Here is a 15,087-nt window from a genome sequence, read left to right on the forward strand (position 1 = left end):
TCTTGCTTAGAGCGCAGGTTAGGCGTGGGTGAGCAGGCAGGCGCCAAGTTCAGTAGTTCGCGGGCATTCAAAGTGACAACAAGTGCAGTGCGACGTTCTTGGGAAAACTAACTTATTTAATTTCCGCTGCTTGACGAAAAGCAATCATAAGCCATGATTACTTACTTTACATGCTTGCGTAGCTTGATTAAGCTGTCAGCAAAACTGCAACTATTTGAATTCTAATTAAAGTTTAAACTGCTTTTGAGTGCGCGCTTATTACGAATACATATGATTTTGTCTGTTGAATAATAAACAGAGATTTGTGAACATAAGCTGCAGGCATACACAATATTGTGTATGTGCATTTTAAAAACTTAAACACACACAGACACACACATACGAACAAAAGGCCAAAGCGTAAGCTGAAGCAGAAAGCGCAATTCAGGATACGGAAACAGCCTCGTGAAATTTCAATATGTCTGTGTGTGTGTGTGTGCGTCCGTCCCCCATATGATATAGCCCAGGCACATTGGCAAAAAACCAATTTCAATTTGTTAACAATTTTTTTTTTCTCAATCAAATTTATTACACGGCTGAGGTACAATACACACACACAGACACAACCAAAATACAAACAAAAAGGTATATTTATGTACATATGTATTTACTTGCGTGTGTGTGTGTGTGTTTGTATATGGAAAACAAATTCGCAATCGGCGCTTATTTTCTTAAAAAATATTATCATGTCTATGACAAGGCTGAACGTATGTATGTATGAGTGTGTGTGTGTGTGCATGTGTGTATATGTGGGCAGGACAATTAAAACCACGCCACAATATTGCAATACACATGCCAACATGGTTGCTGTTTCGTTGCTGTTGTTGTTGCCTGGAGGCGGCCTAGTAAATGGTAATCAACGCAAATCCTCCGTAGAGCACTGCACACGGATAGGCAATCAGCAGCTGTTGATGGTCCATGGAGAATGCAGTGGCGAATAGTTTCGAGGCCGATATGGCGCACCAGAATATGGAGATGCCGCTCACAATTAGGCCGAGTGTGCCCCTGTAAAACGCAAAGAGATTTGCAAACAAAAAGAGAGAAAAGCGTAAAAAGTATTAAAAAAAGAGTGAGTGAGTGAGTGAGGCATAAAATCAATAAACAATGCATATGCATGAGTAGCAGCGGAAGAAGAAAAAATTGCGTATACGCCACATATATATGTGTGTGTGTGTGTGTTTGTTTTGTGAATGAATGAGCAAAGCAAACAAAGACAGCAGGCGAGGATGTGCAAACTGAAGAAAATTGCTGTAAAGTTTAGCAGTCGCTCTATTAAATCAAAGCTCCCCAAGACTAGTAGCAATTCTAATTACTTTAGCGCAAATCTCTAACAATAACAATCATAATGAAATGGATTGCTGCCCACTCGGAACAGCTCGAAATTGATTTAGCCACTGGCCAAGCTTTGCTATAAATAATTTCAATGCTTTTGGCTACTACTTTTAATGGATTGCCTTTTTGCTATGTCGGCGGCGGCGCACGCTCAGCTGTCAACTAATCCCAAAACAGAAATCTAAAAATTGTTTAAGAGCTCTGAACCCGTTTGGCGTTGGCCTATAGATTTATACGCTCTAAGCCTAAATGCCTAAAAACCAATCAAAGCAATGCCCAACCAGCCAACCCAACCACCCACTTTTAGTCGCTGTCTGTGTAATTTTTGTGCACTTTTGCATCACCAAACAAACTCAATTAAAAAGTCTGTCTAAAAAAATTGCAAAAATATTTACTGTAAACTTGCAGGCGAGTATATGAACATCACACACACACACAGACACACACACACACATAAAATGCAGGCGTTTAAAACCAACAAATAAAAAAAAGTAAGCGCCGGCAACCAAATGGCAATTGGGCAGCTACAGTTGGTAAAAAAAAAAAAAGGAGCGTTGTTGGAGCAACTGCTGCTGCTGGGTGTCGAGTAAACCAAGGCAATAGTTGTTTTTGCTGCTGGAGTACGTTGAAATTATGACGTGCCGCTACGTAGTGCTGACCAAAAAGTTGGCAGTACATGACGTTACGCATACGCAGCGTAGCAGCGTTGAAAAAAAGAATTGCAGTACGTATGGCACAAGTGCTGGACACATATTTGAAAAGCAAAAATAGTACGTGGGCAACTGGACACCCAACCAAACTACGCGCCACGCTCTTCATTTAGCCAGACCCATACACTTTGCCACGAAGTGGCGCGAAAATTAAACGGCGCATAGCTGGCGCGCTTTGCCTTTTAACCATACACGTACGTATACTTTTTTTCAGCACTGTGCAGACTGCACAGCCAAGTGTGCACTAAAAGCGCAAATTAAGTTGCCAGCGCGCTCGTTCCTTTTTTTTATGCTTTTTGCAACATAATTAAAAGCGCTAAAACGCAGCGCGTGAGAAAAAATTGGCAACTCAGTTTAAGTTAAAGACATTTGCATAGCAGCAGCGACTTTTCAATTGTTTGCAACAATAGCCTGCGGCCAATGACTAAATATTGAACGTCAGACGTGCTGCAGTCGCAGCTGCCGCAGCTTAGGCAAACTTTGTAATGCATTGGCAACTTTTCAATTAAAAACATAAATACAAAGCGTGGGCGCCCAAAGTCAACAATTACTTACTGTATAGTGATTAAAATGTTAATGCCAGATAGCACCACCATGGGCAGCAGACAATAGCCCAGCACGGAAGCGACTGCACCAAATGTGACTTGAGCACGCGTCACCATCAGCGACAACAGACAGTAGAAGAAAATGCAGCCCATCACACCAATGCCGTAGATATAGGAAAAGGTTACCTTGCCGCTCTGTAAGTAAAGCCACATAACGTGACAATTTGTTTATAATTTTAAGAGAGGCGTTGCACTCACCAGCAGCAGAAAGCCGCCCAATGTTAAACAAAACACCAGCGGACCAGCCATGTCCGTATCCTGCAGTATTTGCTGCTCAGTGCCACGCAGTGGATTAAGCACGGCCAGAGTCTGCAAAAAATAATAGAAAAGTGTAAGCAAACTATAGTTGGGGGGGGGTCTGTAGGGGTTGCGGCTGTAGTCAGCATACAATTTATTTGTTCCAAACGTCAGACTGTGAGTCTCGCTGCTGCTGCTGCTGTTGTGAAAATTTGAAAAATGGAAATTGATGATAAATGATATTGCTGACCAGTGAGCAACGCTGCCTGTCAACGCGTTTGACGCATGAGAATTTAGACCAGCAACAGCAACAGCATTGGGCACAACAATTGGCTTTATTGCCAATTGAATTTGCAGCAATTATAGCAGCATTAAGCTGACTTCAAATTAAATATCCTTTATGCTGTCAAAGGCTGCCCAAACAACAGTTTAAGCGTTCCAGTGTGGGCGCTTTTATGCGCTTCAATGGGCTTTTAGTCTCATTTTGTTAAGTATACGCCTAGTGTAAACAGTGTGGCAGCAGCAGCAGCTAAGCAGCTAAGGTCGTTAAGTACATTGGATCAGTAATTTAAGTGCAGTTGTCAAATATTAAGCTAAATTTTAATTTCGCTATTACAAATTTGTTTACTTTTTCTAATTCACTCAATAAATTTTAATTTTACTTAACCAGTTTGTCAAAAACTAATTTGTGGTGCTGCCATTGTTATATTTTCAAAAGTTTGGCGTATGTTAATTTTTCATAATTTTCATTTTATTTAGCTAAATTATTTACTTTCTTGCCTTGCTCTCTTTCTTTCGCGCTCACGCTTTAATTAAATTTAATTCAAAAAACTTTTAAATTTTAATTTCACTATGCACAGTTTGTTAATTCACAAATATTTAAATTTTAGTTTACTCTGCAAACATTTAAATTTTAATTTCACTATTACACTTTTCTAACTTTAATTTTTCTAATTTATTCTATACATTTAAGTTTGAATTTCGCTATACAAATATTTTTATTTATTGAATTCACGCTTCAGACATAAAAATTTTTCTATTTTGCTATTCAAAGTTGCTAAATTTTCTATTTCGCTATTCAAAGTTGCTAATTTTTCTATTTCGCTGTACAAATTTGTTAATTTTTTTCTAAACTTGCAATTTCTGTAATTTATTAATTTTTTAGATACTCTATAAATTTTAATTTCATTCAACTTTTCAAATTACAAACAAATTTTAATTTCGCTATACATTTTGCTAATTTTCATTTTTCTAATATCTAATCCTAATTTCGCTAAACAAATTTGTTAATTTTTCTAATGCTTACGCTACATACATTTAAATTTCAATTTCGTTATACAAATTTATTATTTTTTCTACTCCACAAACATTTAAATGTTAACAATTTGTTAACTTTTCTAATAGCTTTCGCAACTTAATTCATTTACTCATGTTAAGTTCGTCCCATTGACTGCGCACAGATTTTGCTGCTGCCGCCATACAATTTAATTAGTATTTCATTTAATTTTTATGATGGCACACAGACTCATTAACATTTTCATTTTTCAATTAACACAAACGTAATAAATTCCACAACAGAAAACAGGACACAACACAACAACAACAAGAACAAAAAATTGCAAATTTTTACACAAATGCAAAAAAGTTACATAGAGCGAAAAAAGTTTAATTAAAAACACAAAAGTTGGTTTTTATTTATTTAAAAAAAAAAAAAGCAAAAACAAAAAGCAACTACTACAATGACACGCACAGACATTTGTAAGCAAAGCTATGAAAAAATATGTCTTCATTAACGACAAAACAACAATGCAAACGAGCGAAAAGCAGAGCATGCAATAAATAAGTACAAAAGCGAAATGCAAAAACATTTAAATTTCAATTAAAACAGAGCGCAAAGTTCTGCTCTGTCGCTGTCTGCGCCTGCAGTTGGCAAAAGCAGCAAAAGCTCAGGGAGTGCACTTCACTCCCCTTTCACTCCCTTTTTTGCTTTGCTGCTGCTAAATTAGAAAACGCAAAACAAAAGTGAAATGCGTAGCAGGCACAAGAGGAATAATGCAGTAGCTTGGGAGCTGCTGCTAACAAACCAAAGTACGGACGTAGTAGTTGCCTACGGCGGGAAATAAAATATGCAATTTGCTTAGCCCTAACCCAAAAACTGTTGCCAATTTATGCAGCCCGCAGACGGCTGCAACTTACCTTTTGGAAAATATGATTTGGATTGATGCCCAGCTCTGCAAAGAGATGGATTAATGGATTAACTGCAAGCAGGCAATGGCTGAGCGCTTACCCTCCAGCAGTGGCGGCTCATCTTCAAACTCATTGCCAGTGGGCGCGCCGCCGCCGCCGCCCGGCTTAAAGGATTTCTCCTGCCCGAAGCTGTTCTCTGTATATGCGTTGGGATCGTAAAAGCCGCCCAGACCCTGATTGGGCGCATTGCTATATGTTGCATCATAATTGGGCGGCACCGAGGGCTGTGTATTATCAAAGCTCTGGAAATTGCTGCGTGTGTGTGCAACAAGCAAGCAAAAAGGTAAACAACAACTAAACGTTTGTGTCCAAGTGGGCAGACTTACAGTTCTTGCTCAAATTCAGGCATATCAAAGTTATAGCTGGCATCCGCTGCTGGGCCGGAGGCGTAGAAATCATTGGGCGCGCCAAATTGCGACATTTTGATTAATTGCAAACACTATTTTAACTTAAATAATTTAATTTAATGCTGCCAACAACACGTCAACACAATGCGAGGGCTGCAAAACAAGCTATAATAGAGTTGCCACAATAGTTAGCGCAGCCCTGGTTGTGGCGGTCGGACGACTTTGCAGGCAAGCAGTTCGCTGAGCATGCAAGCAGTGCGTTTAGTTAGCGCGCAGCTAAATTACTTTGAAATGAGTCATGCCAACAAGTACGTATAGAATTTTGGTAGAACAGGTATATTTTTATAATAAAATCTTTAATAATTTGTTGTTATATGAAATGCTCTTATACTAGCGTCTTATACTTTAAGCAAAAAACCCAAACATTAAGCATGACTCACTTCAGGCTTTGGGACTAGCCCAAAACTCTGACATTTATAGGCCTATTTGATTTAAAACTGGTTTTGCAGCCACCCGCGCTGTCTTAATTACAAAGTAAAAACGCTAAATATAATTGTTACACTTTTTTATAAAGTGCGCGCTATATTAAAATACAGTTGTTTCATTAATTGCTTAGACACAAGCTGACTAATTCAAGTTCAGTGATATTTAAAGCTAAACAGCGTCTCGTACTTCTCTCAAATCTCAAGCTCAGCGTGGTCGCGTGGCTTTGAGCTAAGCTGCCGACTTTTAGTTTCGTTTTGAGCTTCGTTAATGTCGGTTGTGCTTTTTTCGCTGTCTGCCTAAATAAAAAGGTGTGTGTCTCATATTTTTGTTAACAAACAAGTTCAGCATGAGTTCAAATTTTAGCTACTAAACACTTTGGCTTAACCTAATTGTTTGGCAAAAGACTTAGGCTACAAACTTATTGGGCTACATAAGCAAATGCCACGCCTACTTGGCTTGCCACACATGTTGTAATCATTGCAACGCAACGTTTGCTGTCACTTTCAAATTTGTCACTTTCCTAATGAATGATTAAGTAAGCAACTAAAGCTAAACTTGCAGACATAAATCAGTTGAGCGGTTAAAAGGTTTGCGGCTTAAAAGTTTTGATAATAATTTCATGAGAGTCAGCGTTTAATATAAATTTAAATTTAAATTTACATAGCTCAGCTGAATCATTTCCTACACTTGAATCTATAAAAACGAGCATCTCAATAAACACTTGAGTCTTTATTGTTAGACATAACAAGTTTTTGAATTATTTTTATGCCGCCAAACTATGTTGAGTTGTTTAGCAATTGTTGTTGTTTCAGCTTGAAGGTTACTTTCAAATTTTTCATAGATTTTGATTCTGCACTAGACATTTTGTATTTTTTGTTTTTGGTTTTGTTTTAATTTTTATGGCTAAGCCAAGGTTGACTGCAACGGAAGCTTAGCGGCTGCCCACTGAGCTTGTAATTTAATTTGACTTGCAATTATTATTTACAGTTAATCAGCATGCTGTCTATTTGCGCTGCGAGGGCGGCGCTGCTGCTTTGCGTAGGTGTGGGCGTGGCACTGGGCAAAGATAATCTGCGTGTGGCCTACGAATGGCGTGAAATGGATTTCAAATATGAAAGCGACGATGCGCGCTGGACGGCAATCGAAAGCGGAGCCTTTAAGCCGGCGAATGTGATTCCCTTCGGCATCGAGCTGCATCGCCAGCGCCTGTTTGTAACGCTCCCCAGATGGCGCCACGGTGTGCCAGCCACGCTGGGCTACCTTGATCTTAATGGTAAGTGCTCACAGCCATTGCTTTGATTGTTGTTTGTTAATTGTTTATGCCATATAAAAATGCCAAGTTCTTACAACTTGCTGGCTGCTGCATTGTCATGTTAGCCAACTGTGGGATTTATGTTTAGCACAAATGCATTCAGCTGTTCGTTCTGTAAACAATTTAATATTATTTTTTTTTTCATATACTACACTGCACTTAATTGCTTTGCTTTTGTTCATATTGCTGCTGGCCAACATCATTAGCAAGCTGAGAAAAATCAACAGCATTCATTATTTGCATTAAGCAAACATAAGCACCTAAGTAAATGTATAAACAAAAGCGCTGTCTATGTAAATTTAGCAACAATTTGCATTTTTAAATGTGCAGTGAGTTTGAAAATTTAAGTAAATATTACTTTAATAGTTAAAGTATTTTTTTGTACTTAATCAATTAAGGCAAAGCATTTATAATTAAATAAATTTATTGTCGTAGTTTCATATCATTAAAAAATAAAAAAATATATTATATTATGCTGCCCCCTTGTGCGTCGCGCCTTTGCTTTATATGCTAAATTTATCAAGCGTTCAAAAGTTTATTTATAGCTACCATATATAGCATATATATGCATAAACATATATGTATTTTAACTAAACAAATCATAATTCTTAATCATACATTTATTTTGGAATTTGTGAAAAACTTACTTCAAAAATATTAAAGCTAAATCAAATATTTGTTAAAACAAAACTCAAATTTATTTAGTTACATATAAGAAAAAGTTAAAAATAGCTTGTATAATGTATATAATATAACTAAATATATATATTTTTAATGTTTTTTGTTTGCCTAGCAAATAGTTAGTTAGCATATTTAACAATTATATACTTAGTTATATAAATTTGATGAGCTGTTTAATTTCTTTATAAAATTTTAAGAAATTGCAAATTGTTGCTAAGCTGTAGTTAGCTATATATATATATAAATTATACAGAGTAGACAATAGCTTAGTTATCTATTTTAACTCAGCACATATATATATTGTTTGTAAATTTTATTTGATTTAATAACCATGAGCTTATAGCCAACTTGACAGCTGCAATGCTAATTACAAAGTATTGCAGCTAACTGTATTTGGTATGATTCAGCTTTGTTAGCCGAGGCATTGACTATAGCCAATTAGCATCAATGCAAATGACCAAAAAAAAAACCAAAGTTATGACGTCATCATCACGCTTAGTAATGCTCAATTTTTATTACAGACACCTCCAGCAAGATGCCTGTACTGCAGCCCTATCCCAGCTGGGTGGCGCATAATCTGGCCGAAACTGAGCCGGAGCTAGTGTCGCCATTTAGAGTGCGCGCTGATCGCTGTGGACGTCTCTGGGTGCTGGACTCGCGCATTGCGGGCGTGCTGGAGCAAACCAAGATTTATGGCAGCGCGCAGCTTTTGGTTTACGATTTGCATAATGATGATTTGCTTAGACGCTATGCTATACCCGCTAGCCAGAGCAAGACGAGCTCGTTCTTTGCCAATTTGGCTGTGGAGGATGCGGATTGTGAGCATAGCTATGCTTATGTTGCGGATTTGGGTGCGCCTGGTCTGGTGGTTTACTCTTGGCATGAGCAAACGAGCTGGCGTGTTTCACATCACTTTTTCCATCCCGATCCTGTAGCGGGCAACTTTAGCATTAATGACATAGAGTTTCAATGGGATGATGGTCTTTATGGCTTAGCGCTGTCCAAACCCGCAGCTGATGGCTTTGCTACGCTTTATTTTCATCCGCTGAGCTCTACCATGGAATTCTCTGTTAACACCGCTGTGCTGCGTAATCAGTCTCTGGCCAGCTCATCTGATATTTATCGCGAGTTCAAGGTGCTTGGCTCACGTGGCAATGATATGCAGGCAGGCGCGCAGTTCCTCGATACAGACAGCGATGTGCTCTTCTACTCGCTGCCCAATCAAAACTCCATTGGCTGCTGGCGCACTCAACTCGACTACAAACTGCAGGATCGCGTGCAAATGAGCGATACAGAGCTAATCTTTCCCAGCGATGTTAAGATAGATGCTGCACACAATCTTTGGGTGCTGTCCAATCAGCTGCAGAGCTTCATCTACGACGAGCTCTATCCCGGCAGCATTAACTTTCGCATACTCAAGGGCAGCGTAGCCAGCGCCATTGAGCAAACCATGTGCAATGTGCCCAAGCCGCTGCCCAAGTTCATCGATACGCTGCACAAGACGCTCAACAATACGCTGGACAAGGTTACGCAGCTTACGCAAGCGCCATCTAGCGCTTCAAGCTTAGCTCTCAGTTTGGCTGCGCTCAGCTTGAGCTGTTTGGTCTGGCTGCAAGCTTAACCCAAACGCATTAATTTAATTAGTTTAGCTTTACTTTTTATTTGATTAAAAACTTTGTACATTTATTTAAACTGTGCGCCAGCCCAGCTGCGCTTAATATTTTGACAACTTTTCGTTATTCACTATGTAAACCTCATTGACATCCAAAGGTTTCCGCGCTAGACTGCGATGCGTCATCTTCTGCATTAGCAGCAGCAAGTTTCTTCTTTTCATGCTTCAGCTGCAGACTTTTATGCAACCACCGCTAAAAAGAATAACGTGCAGCTAAGTAGAGTATATAAGTATATAATATATAAGTATATAAGCAAGTTGCTTACATGTTCCAAAATGCCTATAAGACCCAGCACGGATAGACCAAGCAGAAACCCCAGTGAGCCACCTACTTCTGATATGAACTGCGTAGCATCATAGCTAGGACGTTCCTCCAGCATCTGTGGCATAGCATAGAAGAAAAAACGATGATATTCCAAATGGAATAAAAAGGACTTTAGCTAACATACCGATATAAGCTTTGTGGTATAATAAATAAAGATAAGCGTGCGTGGTTCCGGCTGTCTAAACTCTTTACGGCTCTGTACATACGTCGTATAAATGCGCGACTCACAGGGCTCCAAACAATCGCAATCGAAATCATCATCACTTTCATAAACGCTGCGGGCAATACAAAAATAATAAAGAAATTCAAACGCATAACTTTGCTTACGCTTTGTAGCTTGCAATGAGATCACGTATGGAGTCGGTGTCATTGCAGGGCTGATGCTGCACATCTGGCATCCAGGGACCCGAGCAATTGGTCTTCTCAGCCAAGTCCTGCCAAATGCAGATTTCACCGCACTGCAAGAGCATTATAAGCAACAAGTAAGGAAATGTGTATGGAGTTCACCTTTAGATCACTGTAACCTTCCTGATTGGAGCAGCTATCCTTGCGTGATTCCACATTGTTGAAGTATTGACTTTGCAGCTTGATTTCAATTTCTTCATTAATGGCTACAAAGACATATTCGACACGTCCCGAACCCTTCATATTGATCTCTGCAAGAATGACAGCGATTGCTTTAGCAGTACGAATGAAATAAGTCAAATGCACCTGTAAAATTCTCACGCTTATCGTGTATGAACACATGCCAGCCGGCGCCAGAAACGAAGTCCACATCGCTGGTGGCAGTTTGACCAACGTTATGCTCCAGCATGAGCGAATAGCCTACAGGCTTGGAAACACGCTTCATAGCAATGCGCGGACGCAGCGTATAACAGCGTCCCATATAGAAATGCAGACTGCTGTCAATGTAAACATCTAAGGAATGGAAGTAATGAATGGAGGGAATGTACGGAATGGAAGTAAAACGAACTTACTCTCTTCAGCACCACCTAAACCAAAACTGTAGAAGGTTTCATTCTGCTCGTAGGTGCCGTTCATGAAGAATTCATCGAGCGGAATTCTTCCAAAAGGATAATCCAGCCAGCAGGTGGCATATTTGGGATGTGGACATTCTCCTTTGGACAATTGCTGCAATGGAAGTGAGTGGTAATCTATGAAATGGATACTTCAATTCCACTTACTGATAGCACATCCTCTCTGTAGGGCGGCTCCCGACATATGGTTATAGCTGGCATTTCAATTGTCTGATTCACATTGTAGTAGGAGTGCGTCGAGATAGGCGGATCGTGCAGCTTGGAGAAGCATTCATACAACTGCACTATGACTATAACGCAGCAAACGAACAGCACCAAGTAGCGTATTAACTTGGCCGGATCACGCAGCAGCCAGACACGCAAGTCCGTCCAATAGCCCATGGCGCTGTCTCGCCAACAAGTAAGTCCAACAATTGACAAAATATTCCAACTTAGATATAAGCAACACGGCCTGCGTAAATTCTCAGCTGATAAGCAAATATTGATTTATATGCCATGCCACAAGCGTGCTTTACAGCCCTGATAAGAGCCACTCTGATAATAACTTGGCTAAACTGCAACTGTAATCGGCGTAGCCGAACATGTTGTACTGCATCCTTTAGCCTTGTTTGTAAGCGTTTAATTGTTTATGGTTGGCATAATAAATTCTCAACGCATGTTTGTTCGTCTGTCTGTGTGTATCTTTGCTTAAATCAGCGTTCCTGGTAGACACTTTATGGTTTTATTTGTTTATTTACTCATTTGTATGCATGCGCAAGTGCGCGCTAGTGTAGCTTCCTGTACCTAGCAGCAAAGCAGCTTAGTTGGCTTAGATATTTATTTAAAATGTAGTTAAAATAGAACTACAAGCTTTAACGACAAAATACATTAGCTACAATAAGGCGCAAACGACATTAGTTGACTCTGTGCATAGCGTAAAACAAAAAGTTTTAACTAACATCAATTGCAACTTTTATTACTAGATTAAATTTTATACTAAGATTTTTCAAATAAATGAATTTAAACTATAAGAAACTATTCTACTAATAGGAATTTTATTAGTTATTGAATTTTAAAAAATGCTGCAAATAACTCTTAGCTTCAGTTTTTATTATAAAAAAAATTTAAAATTTAATTGTAAAATTCTTAAAAATAAAATAAGAGTTATACTGCATTGCTTAAAATATAAATTGAAAGCAATTTTAAAACTTTATATATCTCATTATTATTATTATTACAAGTACTGAAATAGTAAAATGCTTAAATTGCAAATTAATTCGACGATAACTTTAGTCTTTAACGCTTTCCTCTATATGAGGGTTAAGGTTAATGAATTTCATAGCTTCAACATAAACACAGAGATAAACTCCATCAACCAAAACAAAATTCCATAAAGTAATAGACTACCAAGTCTCTTGCTCATAAATAACTCATTCAACTAAACTATAAGCCTGCTGTGTGCATTTTTTACAGAGTCTAAAAATGAAAAATAAATGAAAAATGTAAGAATTATGTTGTCTTCAGAAGAATTTATAAATAAATTAAATACTAGAAGCTCTTAGCCTATTGTCAATCATAGTTATACTCAAAGTTAATCATTAGATTATCTGCAATTTCTATGCAGCTTACGTAAAGCGAGCAAAAACCAAAGTTATGACACCTAGCTGTCTATATAGAGCTGTCTTGACCTTATCGCTGATATAAGTTTTGGCTGCCCATTAGCTGGCTAAGTAGTATATAACATAAATAAATGTATCTAGGTGTGGTGTAGAGAGCTTTGCAACAATAAGCAGCAATCCAGTAGAATAACACTCTCAATTTTTGTCAGCACCTGCGCCGCCCCCCTGAACTAATCCCATTTAGCACAACCAAAAGTTTTTGCCTAGAGAAAAGCATTCCAAAGTTGTGACGTTAAATCAGAGCAGAGCAGAGCAGAGCAGCAGCGAATGGCGAAACATCAGTCGAATCGACTGCGACCCACTACTATACAGATACATATATATATAAGCATATATATGCTGCACTGACAGTGATGATGAAGCGGATAATCACATAAATGGCAACAGCATCGGAAAGCAGGGTAAACAGAGCAAAGCAGATAAAAACAAAAAGAAGAAGTACCGCAAGAAACAAAATAAAAAGTTGAGACAGTGCTGACTGGCACGAACTGTTCAGATACAGGCTATAAAATGCGCATGTACATATCTCTGACACTAACTGTAGCTGTAAGATATATACACATATATATATATATGTATATATGAAAGCAAAGAGCTTGTACCACACGGCGTATGCGTTGCCTCAGTATATCCTGAGCATATTTCGCTGCTCTGCTTATATATGTATTGGCGTATATATCTAGTAAATTTTAGATATTCAAATAGATATTTTGAAATAGCCACAGGCAGAGCGAACAGCAGCGCAGAGAAGACCAAGCAAAAAATTGTTCTATCGCATGAAGTTCTTCGCTTCTTCGCAACTAAATAGCTTTTGTTTTAAATTTAGACCATAGCGGCGGCTATATTAAACGCATATGAATGTTTTTTAGATTTAGTAGGTATGCTATACACAGCATATAGACAAGTATATAGCCAGCTATATACTTGTTGGCCCCCAGTTCGAAAACAACTTTGGGTCAGCCAGCTACACATGGTCAACATTTAAGACTCTGCCTGCTGCTGCCTGCTGCTCCCAAATTTGTGACCCATATAGAGTCTGGCTATAGCTTTTCACCTGCGCTTTTGGAGTCGTGCCTTCAACAAAATATGAATAATGCCTGCCATGGTTTAAAAATAATATCTGGCCTGCTGCTAATAAATATTTGAAGCAACACATGTATTTTTACAAATCTTGTACACTCTGCTGCTCGCAGGTACTGACTCATGTCTATAGCTTTTCGCATATGATTAATCGCTTGGACGGCCAGAGACGTCGCCTGCGAATAGCGCAGGGGGGGTCAAGAGAGTGACTGCGCTTAAGAACGTTTTCATTACTCATTTTCACTCATCATTAATAAAAGTCTGGCCGTCTATTGCATGCAAAGAATTATGTTTAGGCAGTGGCGTTGTCAAGAGGGGGTTGCATTCGCCAAACTGCATATACTTGCCAAATAGTTTAGTTTACTAATTAGCGTAGCTGTTAAATTAAACAACTATTTGTTGATCGCAAGTTTAATTTAGCGTTTATTTTATTATTATATTTGTGCTAGTTTTGTAGAAAAATTTGTCTTTATTTTATAGCAAAAATGTTCTGTATTAGCCAAAATTATTTTTTTATAAATAATTTGGTTTAATTGAGATAATTTTGGACATTAGTTCAAAAGATTTAAAACACCTTTAATTTATTTTTAAAAGTTTTTTCACATTTTTTTTAATTTTGTAAATATAAAAGAATTGACTGAGCTTAATTTTTTTATAAGTGCATCCCTAAAACAAAAATAATATAATTGCTAATCGTTATTTAACAGCTATGCTAATTAAAAATGACATTTTGGCATAAATCTGAATTTCACAGCAGTTTGCAGTTCAGATTCTTATCTTTGGCAACAATTTCAGAAATTAGAATTTAATAGAAATGTTGACACATATTCAAATTTATTAGTCTGACAATTTTATTATTTTAATTCGAAAGCTTAAACAAATTATCAAAAAGAATCGAAAGTGCATTAGAGCAAATTAAAAATGATTTTTTTTTTTTTTTTTTTTTTTTTTTTTTTTTTTTTTTTTTTTTTCTTTTTTTTTTTTTTTTTTTTTTTTTTTTTTTTTTTTTTTTTTTTTTTTTTTTTTTTTTTTTTTTTTTTTTTTTTTTTTTTTTTTTTTTTTTTTTTTTTTTTTTTTTTTTTTTTTTTTTTTTTTTTCTTTTTTTTTTTTTTTTTTTTTTTTTTTTTTTTTTTTTTTTTTTTTTTTTTTTTTTTTTTTTTTTTTTTTTTTTTTTTTTTTTTTTTTTTTTTTGTTTTTTTTTTTTTTTTTTTTTTTTTTTTTTTTTTTTTTTTTTTTTTTTTTTTTTTTTTTTTTTTTTTTTTTTTTTTTATTTTTTTTTTTTTTTTTTTTTTTTTTTTTTTTTTTTTTTTTTTTTTCGC

At 37.1% G+C, this 15,087-nt stretch overlaps 3 protein-coding genes across 3 annotated transcripts; 1 reads left to right on the forward strand and 2 right to left on the reverse strand.

The window, feature by feature from the left end:
• Positions 1 to 607: 607 nt before the first annotated feature.
• Positions 608 to 5,664, reverse strand: LOC108599577 (protein YIPF5 homolog). Its single transcript, XM_017988194.2, has 6 exons — positions 5,497 to 5,664; positions 5,211 to 5,422; positions 5,120 to 5,154; positions 2,885 to 2,995; positions 2,637 to 2,821; positions 608 to 1,044 (listed from the first exon to the last, which is right to left on the reverse strand). Exons 1-6 carry the CDS (start codon positions 5,589 to 5,591, stop codon positions 882 to 884), a joined length of 801 nt encoding a protein of 266 aa, XP_017843683.1. The 5' UTR covers positions 5,592 to 5,664; the 3' UTR covers positions 608 to 881.
• A 543-nt stretch (positions 5,665 to 6,207) lies between these two features.
• On the forward strand, positions 6,208 to 9,688 carry LOC108606704 (protein yellow). The gene is made up of 3 exons (XM_017982275.2): positions 6,208 to 6,311; positions 6,991 to 7,276; positions 8,518 to 9,688. The coding sequence occupies exons 2-3, from the start codon at positions 7,000 to 7,002 to the stop codon at positions 9,615 to 9,617; spliced, it is 1,377 nt and encodes a 458-aa protein (XP_017837764.1). The 5' UTR covers positions 6,208 to 6,311; positions 6,991 to 6,999; the 3' UTR covers positions 9,618 to 9,688.
• A 95-nt stretch (positions 9,689 to 9,783) lies between these two features.
• On the reverse strand, positions 9,784 to 11,456 carry LOC108606714 (acid-sensing ion channel 4-A). The gene is made up of 7 exons (XM_033293365.1): positions 11,178 to 11,456; positions 10,971 to 11,124; positions 10,705 to 10,911; positions 10,501 to 10,649; positions 10,321 to 10,451; positions 10,118 to 10,268; positions 9,784 to 10,048 (listed from the first exon to the last, which is right to left on the reverse strand). The coding sequence occupies exons 1-7, from the start codon at positions 11,409 to 11,411 to the stop codon at positions 9,848 to 9,850; spliced, it is 1,227 nt and encodes a 408-aa protein (XP_033149256.1). The 5' UTR covers positions 11,412 to 11,456; the 3' UTR covers positions 9,784 to 9,847.
• Between the last annotated feature and the right edge of the window lie 3,631 nt (positions 11,457 to 15,087).

The sequence above is a fragment of the Drosophila busckii genome, chromosome 2L, assembly GCF_011750605.1.
Source record: "Drosophila busckii strain San Diego stock center, stock number 13000-0081.31 chromosome 2L, ASM1175060v1, whole genome shotgun sequence".
Classification (NCBI taxonomy): domain Eukaryota; kingdom Metazoa; phylum Arthropoda; class Insecta; order Diptera; family Drosophilidae; genus Drosophila; species Drosophila busckii.